This window comes from Ovis canadensis, chromosome 12 (assembly GCF_042477335.2).
Source record: "Ovis canadensis isolate MfBH-ARS-UI-01 breed Bighorn chromosome 12, ARS-UI_OviCan_v2, whole genome shotgun sequence".
NCBI lineage: Eukaryota > Metazoa > Chordata > Mammalia > Artiodactyla > Bovidae > Ovis > Ovis canadensis.
In genome coordinates, this window is record NC_091256.1 from 15,169,898 (window position 1) to 15,183,792 (window position 13,895).

The 13,895-nt window shown below is 45.6% G+C and overlaps 1 protein-coding gene across 14 annotated transcripts in view; it reads left to right on the forward strand.

The window, feature by feature from the left end:
• Positions 1–13,895, forward strand: part of SRGAP2 (SLIT-ROBO Rho GTPase activating protein 2) — a 257,191-nt gene that overhangs the window by 190,076 nt on the left and 53,220 nt on the right. For 9 of the 14 annotated variants that reach the window (XR_011247624.1, XR_011247623.1, XR_011247625.1 and 6 more), the window contains 3 exons: positions 3,699–3,923; positions 7,740–7,841; positions 8,853–9,050. Coding sequence is in view for 10 of the 14 variants with exons in the window: in XM_069545245.1 (XP_069401346.1) it covers positions 3,699–3,923; positions 7,740–7,841; positions 8,853–9,050 (525 nt within the window). In the remaining 4 variants the exon portion in view is untranslated. The remainder of the gene's footprint in view (positions 1–3,698; positions 3,924–7,739; positions 7,842–8,852; positions 9,051–13,895) is intronic. The other 5 variants (XM_069545246.1, XM_069545248.1, XM_069545251.1 and 2 more) reach the window with 1 other exon arrangement.

Here is a 13,895-nt window from a genome sequence, read left to right on the forward strand (position 1 = left end):
GAATCCACTTGAAGCATTTATACACACCAGGAAAACCTTGACTTCGGGCCAAAAAAGACATTCTGAAGTGACTTGAGATAGTCTAAGAACTGCAGGCTCCTTGGAATGTACTTTTCTCCCCCAGAAGCAGATGGATGAATGAAGAACCAGGCATTGTCCTCATGGAGTGTGGTGAGTGCTGTGCGTGGGCAGAGAGTCTGTGACACCATATGCACCCAAGTCGGACAGGAGGGAACCCAGCTTTCTCAATAGGACATTTTATTAAGGGTGATTATTTCTCGCTTCTATGAGAACTTGAAGTGGGTATTACTTTTCTAGGCCTTCTCTAGATATCTGGGTGAGACTGTCAGCTGGTGAAGGGTTAATGAACCGTCAGTTCAAGCCATCACGCATCTGGAAGGGCTATCATTAAATTCTTATAAAAATTTGATTTCCCCTGAGAGAGTTTTCATCAAACATTTATATAACCCAGAAATGGCCAGGGGAGCCCGGCATGGCCACAGAACTCCTCAGAAGCCCTGGAAAACATACTTTGTCCCCATTGTGAGCAAAATAATGTGCTGCCTCTGCTCACTGGGATTCTACAGGGGACGGGGATGAAATATTCAAATCTTGTTTACCTAGCCTTGCGAGAAATTGCTTCTTTTCTGACGCCTCAGTTTCCGGCTCTTGCCCTTTCAGATATGTGGGTAGCCAAGGCTCTGGAAAACCTATTCTGAATCTCCCTGGTTGGCTGAAGGCATAGATGTGGCAGAGGGCACACCGTGAGTCAGACCCCCACGCACTGGCACAGAGAAGCTGCAGAGCAGTTATTATAATAGAGACTGGACTGGCCCGAGAAAGCTCTGTGTCGTCTGTAGGCCATCCAGAGTGAGCAAAACAAAAGGCTTCAGTGACCACAGCTGCCCACTTGACTAAGATCGGTATTCAGCCTGAGTGGACTGTTTCCTCAGAGGCTAGAATCTGTACTCCTGGCATCAGTCAATCAACTGGTACTTATTAAATGCCTACTGTGAGCAAGGCCTAATGGTAAGGGATGCAAAGAAGGTGTAAGACACTGGCCAAGCCCTCTGTGGAGGCTGATGTGAAACGGCGCGTTGCAGAGCGAGAGAGTGTGTCCTGTGTCACCTAAGGGCTGCAGATGCGTGTCTTTCTGAGGGGAAGGTTGGTATGTGCCAGGGTTGTAGGGATGGCGCTTCCTGGAGGCTGAGAATTTGATTTGGATCTTGAAGACTGGGTCCAGTTCCAGCAGGTGAGAGGAGTGAGAACCATTTCAGGAAGAGAGAATGCCTGGAGCTGAAAGTCAGTGGATCTGGAGACACAGGTGGCCAGTGTTTGTTTGGTCTGCATGGTGCCAGATGTAAGTAAACATGTATTAGCTTCACAACAGCCTCCGAGGTGAGTGTTACCTCTCTGGGGCTCAGAGATAGTAAGTAGCTTGCTGACAGTCATAGAGCTGACTTGAGGCCTATGGTTTTCTAATACTTGACCCCAAACAATGAGTATGTCGTTGGATTAGAACAAAAGAGTCTGAAGAAGAAAACAGAGGCAGATGATGTTGGATGGCGAGACAGAAAACAAATTACACTTTGCTCTGACCATTAGCTTTGCCTAACTTCACTGAGCCTCAGCTTTCTAGTCTGGAAAGTTAAAATAATACCCACCTTACTGGAGTTACTATGCAGATTAAAATGCAAAATATACAGAAAGCACTTAGCACACTGGCATATAGTAAGCACACTTAAGAAGTGAAGGGATTTTTAAATTTCCCTACTGAGGAAAGTGGATGTTACTTTAGGAAAAAAAAAATGAGACCTATCTATTATCGGTTCTTCAGCAGGGGAGTAGGTATAACAAAAGCTGTATTTTAGAACAGGGAAACAGACAGCACTGTAAGATGATAAGAGTATGAATTAGGGTACAGGTAGTGAGAATGGAGAGGAGAAGGGAGTTACCAAAAATCTGTAAAGGTTATGAAACCTGCCTCCCCTAATTCTCTTCTGCACTGAAAAGGTCCCCCCACCTCCACCACGTAATTGCTCAGCCCTGTGGGCATTGTTATTTCTGTTCATCATACTTACAGGCATGAAATTCATCAGCAGGAGTCTACACAGAACTAGTGAGGAAGGTTTACAGGTTCAAGGGAGGCTTGGCTAGACCAGCAGCATCTCCCAGAGGAGAAAGGGCCCTTGCATGTGCAGCCTCCCAGTCACCCGCTTTTGTCTAGCTTCCCTCCCCACTGAATTTAATGTCTTTCCATCCTCTGCCTCTAGTTAAGCTGTAACTGCTGTTCTTCCGCACAGCCAGGCACCTGCCGGGGCCCGCTGGCACTGGATCCAGAGCCCAGCCTGACAAGCACTCTGTCGTGGAGCTTTTTGTTAAATGCTGCGAGGAAGAGGCGCATCCCATGCTTTTTCTTCCCCAGCAGTGGCTGTTCCCAGTGTGGTCGTGAAGAGGAGGGAAAACTGGGGGAAGAGTTAATTTGATGCCTGCTTATGGAATGAAATGGCAATCAGGCAGATGGTCTCACTCTATCCATGAGTCTTCTCTGATATTTCATCACAAGTTCTAGATCTCAAAACTGTTTGAGCAATAGAGGGGATAATTGGTGACTGAGGAATTTGGATCTCTGGGTCCTTTGGGAGGAATGAGGAGTAGAGTTACAGAATGCCATTGCTGAAGAGGGCCTCAGGGATTATGTTTAGTCCAAGTATTGATATTTTCAGTCTTACTCTTTAACAGAAGAATTCTTTCTTCAAATCTGACTTTTCATAGAATCCTAATATATTGAATAGAAAAAAGGGCAGAGCTGGTTTGGTTGAAACAGGGATAGGAGGCTCTAAGTCCTACTAGTTCAGAACCGTAGAGCTCTGTGCTACAGCTTGAAAACCACTGCTAGCCAAATCTTTTCATTTCACAGTCGAGGAAATGGGTTCAGGGAGGGGGAATAGTTTTTCCAAGGTTGCTTGACTTCCTGTCCAGTGCTTTTTTTAATACTATTGCGTCTTTCATACCATTTTTTTCCCATGTTATTTCAAAAAATCAGAATCCCTTAAATGATGTGAATTTTCCCAGTAACACTTATATTTAGAAACTTTTGGTCTCAGAAATGCTGTTGGGCCAGAGCTTTAGTACAGAAATCCTAATCTACAACTATGGCCTGTCCTAGAATGTTGGGAGTTTGCTAGGGTCAGGGGTTGATAATGACAGGGTCAGCCCCTCTCCCCCATTTTTATTTCTCTCACTAGAATTCTCTTGCAACACCTCTTATTTCTAAGTCCTGAATGCTGAAACAGCCTGACTTGGTCGGTATGTTGTAATGAAATCACGGTAACCCTGAAGGAGTGGCAGGCTACATTTTTATTGTTGAATTTTATTACAGTGGTACCCCCAGAAGAACCTGAAAATAGAAGAAAATTCTCCCCAACTCTTTCATGTTTACTGAATAGCATGATTAAATAATTTCGTTTTGTCCCAGTGAGTCCTCTTCCTTTTGACTACCTCACAGTCCTCTAAGGGGTCCTACGTGTTGAACTAGGAGTCAAGAATGGAGAAGCATCACCCAGATCATGGAGGGCCAGCCTTCTTCCGGTAGCACAGCCAGTCTCGTTGATCAGATCTGCCCTGGGGGCCGCCCTCCCCTCTGCCCAGCCCCGCAGCTGTCCTTGGTTTGCTCACGTGCCTTCTCCGCTCCACAGCAGTGCTGTGATTTAGGATACCACGCCAGCCTGAACCGCGCACTGCGCACCTTCCTCTCTGCTGAGCTGAACCTGGAACAGTCAAAGCACGAGGGTCTGGATGCCATCGAGAATGCCGTGGAAAACCTGGACGCCACCAGTGACAAGCAGCGCCTCATGGAGATGTACAACAATGTCTTCTGTCCGCCCATGAAGTTTGAGTTCCAGCCCCACATGGGGGACATGGTGAGCCCCTCTTCCTACTCCCGCACCCCCAGGGGGCTTGAGCTCACTTGGGTCTAGAGTTTCTGCACTCAGGCCATGGTATTCTAGGGAGGGCAAGGCTTGGGGCTGGCTTTGTGCGGTGGGTGGAACCCATTCCACCCATTCAGCAAATAGCTTCTGGGTGCCTTCTGTCCACTAGGCTTGACCATAGACACTGGGGGTTAGAGCCCTCAGCGAGCTTATCGTTGACTGAGTTGACAGAAATATGCATAGAGAGGGGCACCTAGAGGGACTGGCAGGATCAGAGGAGGTGAGAAACAGCCAGTGTGCTCTAAAAGCTACTAACAGTTCCATATGATGAAAGGGAAAGGGAGGTGGAGTCCTCCAGCTGCTGAGGCTGAACGAAGTGAGGGCTGAGATGGAGCCAGATACTCAAGGTTTCTGATGGGGAGGGAGAGCTCAGCAAGCTGATGGCGTGATCTTCTGTCATTTGTCAGAGTTCTGAAGGCACTTATTCTCATGGGTTCAGAAGTTTGTGATAAAAGGGGTAGTTTTACTTAGGTATTGAACAGAAAAGAATGGATACTACAGAAAGGACAAGAGCTAAGATGTCATCCCTAAGAATGGCTGTCCAGGTAGCAGTGCATGAATGTAGGGGCCTTGTTTCTGACTTTTTACCTCTGATGGCTAAAACAAGAAGGGCCCAAATAACCTGAAGTGAGGGGAAAGAGAAGCTCTTTGGTTTTGGAACCTCTGAATCTTGAGGTTCCACTTCTGGTGGTGGCTCATATAGATCGAAGCGAATCTTGTCCCTGGCTTAGGGGCCACCATTTGACCTTTGGATTAAATCAGAAGGAGGGTATAAAAGTTCACAGAACAGAAAGGCTCAATACAGATCTTCAGGCATGGGTGAAGTGAGGATTAGGAATCATATCAAAAGACTCAGTTTTTCTCTCTCTGCTTCACATCCTATGCTTTGGCTCTGTTCTCAAATAGGCTTTTATCCTGTGGGGGCAAGGAACCTATATTTGCAGCCTTATCCCCCTGTAGATTGAAATCCAACAGAAAGAACATCTGTTTCCTTGGGAATTCCTGGTGGTTCAGTGGTTAGAACTCCATGGTTTCCCTGCTGCATGCCCAGGTGTGATCCCTGCACAGTGGAACTGAGATCCGGCAGACCACAAGCTGCATGGTGCCGCCAGAATAACAAACGAACAGAGTATCTTCCCTCCCGGAAGCCCTCACAGTCTCCCTTTGTCTCCATGGCTCTGATTGGGTGATTTGCTTATCCCTGAGCCAATCACTGTGGTTGGTATCTGCAGTCAGCTGAGGCTGTACCCTGCAGCCTCAAGTCTGGGAAAGTCCCGTGCAAAGCACAGAGCCTGAGTTGTGAGTGAAAATTTCCCCCTCAGAGGACAGTCAGGCCGAAGTTACCAGAAGAAGGAAGAAGGTATGCTGGGTGGCAGAAAAACAGCCGTGTCCTCTCAACAAGGGAACAGTGCTTCCATTAGGATGAGCGTCCAGATGCTCCTTAGAAAACGCTGCTCCAGAATCAGAGCTGTGGCGGCGTCAGCAGGAGTCCACTGTGCAGGGCGGGACGCTTCCCTCCCAAGAGCAGAAGTGTGAGGATGGCTTCTTTCCTTCTCTCCTTGGGAAAACCGAACCGTTTCCAGTTTGCCTCCATTGCTGTGGCTCAGGAAATGTCAGCCTTGAACAGATGGGGAAGGGTGATGGCAGCGTGTGCAGCTAGAATACGGGGGTGGGGTGTCACCAAGCCCCAGGAAGCCCCATTCCTCACCTGCTCTGGCTTCTGGTCAGACTTGCCTTCCAAACCCCTTCTCCAGCTGTCACGGAGATTCCTTCCCAAGAAGCAGTGGAACTTGAGGACCAGCTGAGGGGAGTGATATTAATACTATTTTCTGGTGTTGACTGCATTGCCTGCTAAGCCCAGCAGCTTGTCTCCATAAAGGGGGATTCCAGACGCTGGGTGCTCAGGCTCCCTCCTCGCCCTGTCAGAGCCTCATTCCCATACTCCGGAGCACAGCTGGAATGCATTACCTTGCACCCCGGTAGAGGACCACTGCCAAAGCATGCATCAGCAGCCCTGCTGCTTCTTAAAGAAACAAGCGTGGAGATGGTTTTCCCTCCATAATTCCCGCCTGCTAGATTGAAGTTACTTTAAAAATTGATAGTTCAGTCTTCTGCCTAGGCCCTCCCTTTGTGTGATGCTAGCTGATCGGTGGCTGAGCCAGGCAGGGGCCAGGGTGAATCCTAGATCATGCAAAGGTTTTGCGTTCCAGCCTCGCCTTCATGTGAGTGGAGAAGAAAAAGCGATGAGGCCAGTCTTTCTTGGTCCCTGCAGCCATCTATCCCCAGTCAGTGAGGGCTGTGTGTAGACTGTGGAGGCGAGGAGAGGGAGCTGCCTGGAAGTCCTTGAACTAGGGCCAAAGTTCGGGTGGCATTCGGACCGGAAGCCCTGAAATTGGCCAAGGCCCCACACTGATTGGCATTCTGGGGCACTCAGCACAGGGACTGACGCCAAGCACTCTCCGATGTACTAGGAGGAGGCGCTTGGCTCTACCCTTGGTGCCCCCAGAGGCTCGTGGGGCTCTGGATGCCTGACCGGTGACATCAGGCAGCCAGAGAGTTTCACTATTGGCACCATCCCATCCTGGCCACCGAGCTTTCTCCATTGTGTCTGCTTATCCAAGAGCCAGGATGAAGTCAGCTCTCTTCAGATCTGAGAGCTGGCTCAGGCCAGCCTCTCAGCTGGGGGAGGAGGTCAAGTCAGTTGAGAGCTTAAAAGCCAATGGAGGAAAAGGTCAGGTCCCAGCCCCCTCCATCTGAAGAGAGGTTTTGTCTTTTCAAGCAAGAGAATGGTCTGTGGGCTTGGGAATGTGCCCGCTCGTCGCTGGGGAAGGAGGAGGCTGGTTCTATCCAGATGTCTCTCCTCAAGCGAGAGGCTGAAGGACACGTGGTGGCCAGGTGACAGGAGCTGCCTGCACGTGGTCCTGCCTCGCAGCCTGCCAGCCTTCTGTTCCTCATCTGTCATGCTGGGGATGGTGGGTGACCTCAGGCCCACACCATCGCCATGGCCCCACCAGGAGACAGTGGCTTAGCCATCCCCTCACTCAGGGTGAAGCTTATTGACAGCAGTCCTTGGAGGAAAGACAGACTTTTCTCCCACAGAGATCTGGTGACGACCTGGGGTGAAATGATGGCTTCTTGGAAACGCCAAGTTCCACAGGATTCCATGCCCTCTGCGACCCTCTAGCAGCGGCCATGGACTTGCTCCTGGCCTCACACTTTCTCTCATTGAGTCAGAGCTCTCATGCACGACCCAGATTTATAAACACACGCTGGCTTCCAGCAGCGGCACGTTAGCCTCCTGACCCACTTCTCTCTGGCTCTCACTCTGGTGCCCAGCGGGGAACGAAGGTGGGGCCAGAGAGGTGGCCACTTGGACCTCTGGCAGGAAACCCTCCCTGTGCCAAAGCTTGTGCGCCTGGAGCCAGTGCTGCCTGAAGCCCTCTTCTCTGCCCCGACTCCGGCTTCCTGGGAGCCGCCATCCCTTTATAGACCTGCCTCTGCCAAGCACCAGGCTGGAGGTGGGCTCCAAAGAGAGAGAGAGAGACCTTTTCAAACAGGTTCTATCCCTCCTTCTTTTCTTGTGCTGTTTGGTCCTAGCAGAGGTCTGCACACTTTGGCTTTGGATTTTGTTTTCACCTAGAATTATGAGCTTTGCAGCTTGACTATAAGTCATTTTATTAACAGTAACGGGCCTCTGACAAAAGATCTGTGTCCTCTCCCTGACCTGGTGTTGCTTTCTTTTGGCAGGCATCCCAGCTCTGTGCCCAGCAGCCCGTCCAGAGTGAGCTGGTACAGAGATGCCAACAACTGCAGTCTCGCTTATCCACCCTGAAGATCGAGAATGAAGAGGTGAGTTTCCTGCTCAGGAGATTCACAGCCACCCTCTGAGTTTCCCTGTCAAACCTCTTGCTGTTCCCCGTGCGGGAGCAGGTGGAAGGAGCATGCAGGGAATGTCCGGGCTGCCGCAAACATTTCCTAGCCAAATGTAGGCTTGGATTTTCCCCTTCTGCTACATCCTGCCCTTGAACTCCAGGAAGTGGCTCTTGCATTGCCAAAGGTTGAGCTCTATTTTGAGCCTTCTGCAAAATGCTTTTTTCCCTGCCTTTACACATTTAATCAAAATGGCACTTGGCAGCTGTGTGAACAATATTGTGTCTCTGAAACCACCCCCTCCTGCCTGGCTTTTTCCAGCATTTTCAAACAAACAGAGGCCTTTGACTTTGGCACTTCAAACATCTCCGTCCTCTTAGAAAAGGGCGACTTTTTTCTTCTGGGCCCAGCGTATTTGCTTTCAACAACTAGTTCAAAAGGCCAGTGCAATCAATTATCAGCTCCTTATTCTTTTGAGCTCTTGTGACTTCTTACCTGGAATCTCAGTTAAGTCTTACTTTCCCCGGTAAGATCAGGAAAGCCTGGGGATGGGTCACTTGGTTTGCAGATGGGGAGACAAGTTCATTATTTGTTGAAGGTCAGGAAACAGAACCTGGAGCACTGTGGGACTAAGCCCATCACACATTTTTAACCTGCTCTTTATATGATGGGGTTGGTTTGGATCTTTTTCATTCTCTCTCCCTTAGCATGTCCAGTATAGCCAAGAGCTAATCTTAAATTTAAAAATTAAACATTAAATAGCCAGGCCAAGCAGGCAGTGTGAGGGAGGTAGTGGGTTTTAGGTCCTTACTGAAGAGAAGAGGGTCCCTGTGATGTTTATAACTCGCTTAGCACTGTTCAGTGGGCAGCAGCGTTGCAAGCCCGCTCACACCCCCTCCCTCCTGCCTCAGCTCACTTCTCCAAGCTTCTCCATCACCTACGACTTTGCAGCCCGCCCCTCATGCATTATGTTGGCCCTTATCATGACAGGTAAAGAAGACAATGGAGGCCACTCTGCAGACCATCCAGGACATTGTGACTGTTGAGGATTTCGATGTGTCTGATTGCTTCCAGTACAGCAACTCTATGGAATCCGTCAAGTCCACAGTCTCAGAAACCTTCATGAGCAAACCCAGCATCGCCAAGAGGAGAGCCAACCAGCAGGAGACAGAGCAGTTCTACTTCACGGTGAGGGGCTCAGTGCTCGTTAAGACCAGCTTCAGGCTCTGCAGCACACACGAGCCATTCGGATCCCAGGGTCCTTGCCAGGCATCTTCAGGGCAGTTTTTGAATATCTTCGCAGGGATCTGGGCATGTTCGGAGACCATCCGTACACTTCAAGGCACAGATATTTACAAGTTGTGTGTCTACAAAGAATATTTTCTTCTTGAAGACGTTTTTAACCAGCCAGTAGACTTTGTTCACAACTTTCCTTCTCATCCTTAGGGGTCATCCAAGAGGGCTGCATCTCCTGGTTCCTGAGATGCACGCTGAGATATTTTGGCCACCATACCTTACGGTTAAAATCTGTTATCTCTTCTAGTTGATGTGATAACTTCATAATTTGTGGCAATACAAAATTATTCTTCATAATAATGGCTAAAACTCAAAGGAACAGGTAATATACAGCATTGCTGGTTTGCAGAGAATTCTAAAACATTATATTTATATTTTGTTATTCATGCATCTCCCAGTCCTCTTTAGACAGAGGGACCTGTTTTTTTTTTAAGTAGTGGTAACAGTCCTTTGGAAGGTTGCTGGTTGGTCTTTGGTGCTACTTTTTAATAATTGAGTTATTTCGAGCTTGCCAAGTAGGATTTATTGCCTGAGCTAAAATTTATTTCCTAATCTTCTGACAACTAAGAAAGAAGAAATTAAGTTTGCAGATATGAGAGGAAATATAGCCAGTGAATCTGCATACTGACTCTGAATGAGCAGAATTAACTTGTTTCTCAGTCAAGAAGCATAGTCTGCAGGCAGCAAATTGAATTTCTCCCGCAACTGGAACCATTTGTTTAACTCTTCTTTGAACACTGCCCTCTCTCCATTTAGGAGCACTATTGATTTGCTATCTCTTTTAAAAAAGAAATCTGTTTTTTCAAGTAGTTAAACTAAGAATTCTTCAAAAAGATTTTTAAGTCCTAGAGAAGACTGTTGAAAGGGTATGATTTAACAGTATTGTTTTTTTAAAATAACTTTTTTTTTTCTTGTTATACAAAATAAAACATGCTTAGAAGTAAGAAAGAAGAAACTAAAAATCATCCATACTCCCAAATATCTACAGATAATAGCGTTAGAATATATTCTCTTTCAGGCTTTTCTCTATGCATGCACATGGATGGGAATATATATTTATCATTTTATTATAAAAATGGCATACTGCTGTGCATTTTGTTTCATAATCTGCTGTTTTCACTTAAATGATTAAGTGAAAGCCATTTAATTATAACATGCTTTAAATATATTTATGAGTAAAATGCTAAAATCAATACAAAGAAAGAATAGAATTATATTTTGGCTCATTCATTCATTTTTGTAAAATATATAGCATATTGCCTATTTTGTAGTAAGTACTCAAAAATGCTGAAGATTTATTATCCCTATCATCACTATAATTTATTCATTGAAAATTATTAAATTATTCATTGATCATTTTTTTATTAAGGATCTACTCTGACACTGTGCTATATAAGCTGGGAATGCTAAGAATATCAAATGAAGAGAATGGTGGAATTAGGCCTATGAAGGGAGAACTTCTTTTTTACTGCATATATTTCTAAAGAATTATAATAGGTTAATTTTGATAATTTAAAAAATAAATGTAAAAATATTGAGTGTGTACATGCACACGCGTATGAATGGCAGCCATGATGAATGGAGCTGGGGAAGCCTTACACACAAAGTGACTTTGTGCTGATAAGGCAGAGAATCGAGAAGAGAAGAGAATTCTTTGAGACCAGAGCAGCATGTGCAAAAGCATAAAGTCACGAAAAATCTGGGACAGACTTGGGAGAAACTTCTTGTCTGTAGTGAGGGCCGTGTACCTCCCCAAGCTTCTTTATCTCTGGAGGTTGCTAAATATTCGAGAGGCTTTAAATAATAGGATTCTCTGACGGTTCTGTCTGGACTGCTTAGATATAACACTGCTTAAATGACCCAGTCTTGTTCCATTGCAGAAGATTTCCATTTTTTGATTAAATGAGAATTTTGAACATAAAAATCTGTATTTAAGACTTCAGAAATTACTTCTGAGCTTTAAGGGACGCTACATTTGTATTTAGAATTGACCTTTAGTAAGAGCAGGAATGACCATATTCAAACTGGCGATCTCCCAGATCCTGCCCACCCTTTCACCTCTGTCTGAATGCGTTGATGTCCACTAACTCATTTCCTGTCTTTTGTGACCATAATGCTACTTATCAAAATTGTGTGTAAGTTTCTTTGGCTAACAGAAAGCTTTTCTGTCCAGGCTTGTCCAGTAACAGATTTGTAAAAGAGTTCACCATTTTTGTGATTGGTGTTTGGAATGCGTCAGATAATTCAGTTCACGTTAAAAGGACTTTAGGGTGGTGTGTGAATGTTCGCCAGGAGGTCTGCCTGTGCTTGCCAAACCCACAAAGCCAAGACAGCTGCAGGTGGGCTTCCCTTAGTCTTTGCCTTTACGAACATTTACCCTTCTGTTTCCTGTGCCTCCCTGTGCCCTTCAAAGACATCGGAGTATCTCCTCCTGGAGGTTCCTTCTTTTGGAAAGTTGGAAAGAGGTCTCTTGTCATGGCCTGGACTCCTGGTAGTGTGCCTAGTGACCCAGAGGGCTGCTAGGAATACTTTCTGAGCACCCTTGGCCGTCATCAGATCGGTCTGCCCGGAAGACAGTGGTTGGAAACTTGAAGCATGATCTATAAAGGTCGGTCATTTGCAAGAGTACCGGGAAAATAATCATGAAATTTTAAAGCTTGAAGTGTTTTTTTAAAATCATCTAGCCAAATCTTCTCATGGAAAGATTTCTTTTTTATTTTCAAGAATTAACAAACAACAAAAATTCAAAAAGGATGGGTAGCTTGTCCAAGGTCTTCAGCAAGAGCTGAAACCAGAACTCTGGTGTACTGGTCTCCTGGTGTCAAGACACGAGCTTTTTCTCTTTGCCCTGGTGAGGAAGCAGAGGTCAGGGGAAGGCTCGGGAACCACTCAGCTTTCTGCTCTTTTGCTCTAAGTGAGAAGACAGAGGTTTTCTGATCTCCTTGGCTTTGCATCACTTATCTTCTGTAACACGCAATCCTGCACTGTCCACCTCTTTTCCCATTGCCTATTTTATTGTAACTATTAAAGATTTTTTAAAAAGATGCAAAGATTTCAAAAAAGCAAGGAGTTCAAGCCTCTACCTGTTCCTAACCCACACTTCCTGCCAGTGACTGCCACCAGTTTCTTCTATGTCCTTCCAAAGGTGTTCTGTGTGGACACAACCACCGATGCACCCTTTAATATAATATTATTACATTAGAAATATGAGGAAATAAAATAGATAGCAATACAAATGGAAGTGTATCATCAATACTGTTCTTCACTTTGCTGTTTTTACTTAATTTATTTGGGATATTATCTTCAATTTATTCCAAAAAGATCTACCTCTTTTTTAAATGGCTGAGCAGAATTTCATTTGTACAGACAGATGTTACATCATTCATTTAACCAGTTGCCTTCTCATAGGCTGTTGTTGTTGTTGTGTCACTGAGTTGCGTCTGACTATTTGCGACCCCATGACTGCAGCATGCCAAGCTCCCTGTCCTTCACTATCAACCAGAGTTTGCTCAGATTCATGTCCCTTGAGTCAGTGATGCTGTCTAACCATCTCATCCTCTGCTGCCCCCTTCTCCTTTTGCCTTCAGTCTTTCCCAGCATCAGGGTCTTTTCCAAAGAGTCAGCTCTTTGCATCAGGTGGCCAAAGTGTTGGAGCTTCAGCTTCGACTTCAGTCCTTTCAATGAATATTCAGAGTTGATTTCCTTTAGGATTGACAGGTTTGATCTCTTTGTAGTCCCAGGGACTTTCAAAGAGTCTTCTCCAGCACCACAGTTCAAAAGCATCAATTCTTCAGTGCTCAGCCTTCTTTATGGTCCAACTCTCACGTCCATACATGACTACTAGAAAAGCTGTAGCTTTGACTATATGGACCTTTGTCTACAAAGTGATGTCTCAGCTTTTTAAAACGCTGTCTAGGTTTGTCATAGCTTTTCTTCCAAAAAGCAAATGTCTTTTAATTTCATGGCCGCAGTCACCATCCGCAATGATTTTGGAGCCCCCAAAATAAAATCTGTCACTGCTTGTACTTTTTCCCCATCTATTTGCCATGAAGTGATGGGACCAGATACTATGATCTTAGTTTTTTGAATGTTGAGTTTTAAGTCAGCTTTTTCACTCCCCTCTTGGACTATCATCAAGAGGCTCTTTTGTTTCTCTTCACTTTCTGCCACTAGAGTAATATCACCTGCGTATCTGAGATTGTTGATATTTCTCTCAGCAAGCTTGATTCCAATTTGTGATTCATCCAGAGTGGCATTTCGCATGGTATACTCTGCATATAAGTTAAATATGCAGGGTGACAATATACAGCCTTGTCACATTCCTTTCCCAATTTTGAACCAGTCTGTTGTTCCCTGTCGGGTTCTAACTGTTGCTTCTTGACCCAGATCAGATTTGACAGGTGAGGTGGTCTGGTATTCCCATCTCTTTAAGAATTTTTCAATTTGTTGTGATCCACACAGTTAAAGGCTTTAGCCTAGTCAGTGAAGCAGGAATAGATGTTTTTCTGGAATTCCCATGCTTCCTCTATGATCCAATGGATGTTGGCAATTTGAACTCTGGTTCCTCTGCTTTTTCTAAATCCAGCTTATACATTTGGAAGTTCTCAGTTCACAAACTGCTGAAGTCTAGCTTGAAAGATTTTGAGCATAACCTTACTAACATGTGAATGAGCACAATTGTACAGTAGTTTGATTATTCTTTGCCATTGCCCTTCTTTAGGATTGGAATGAAAACTG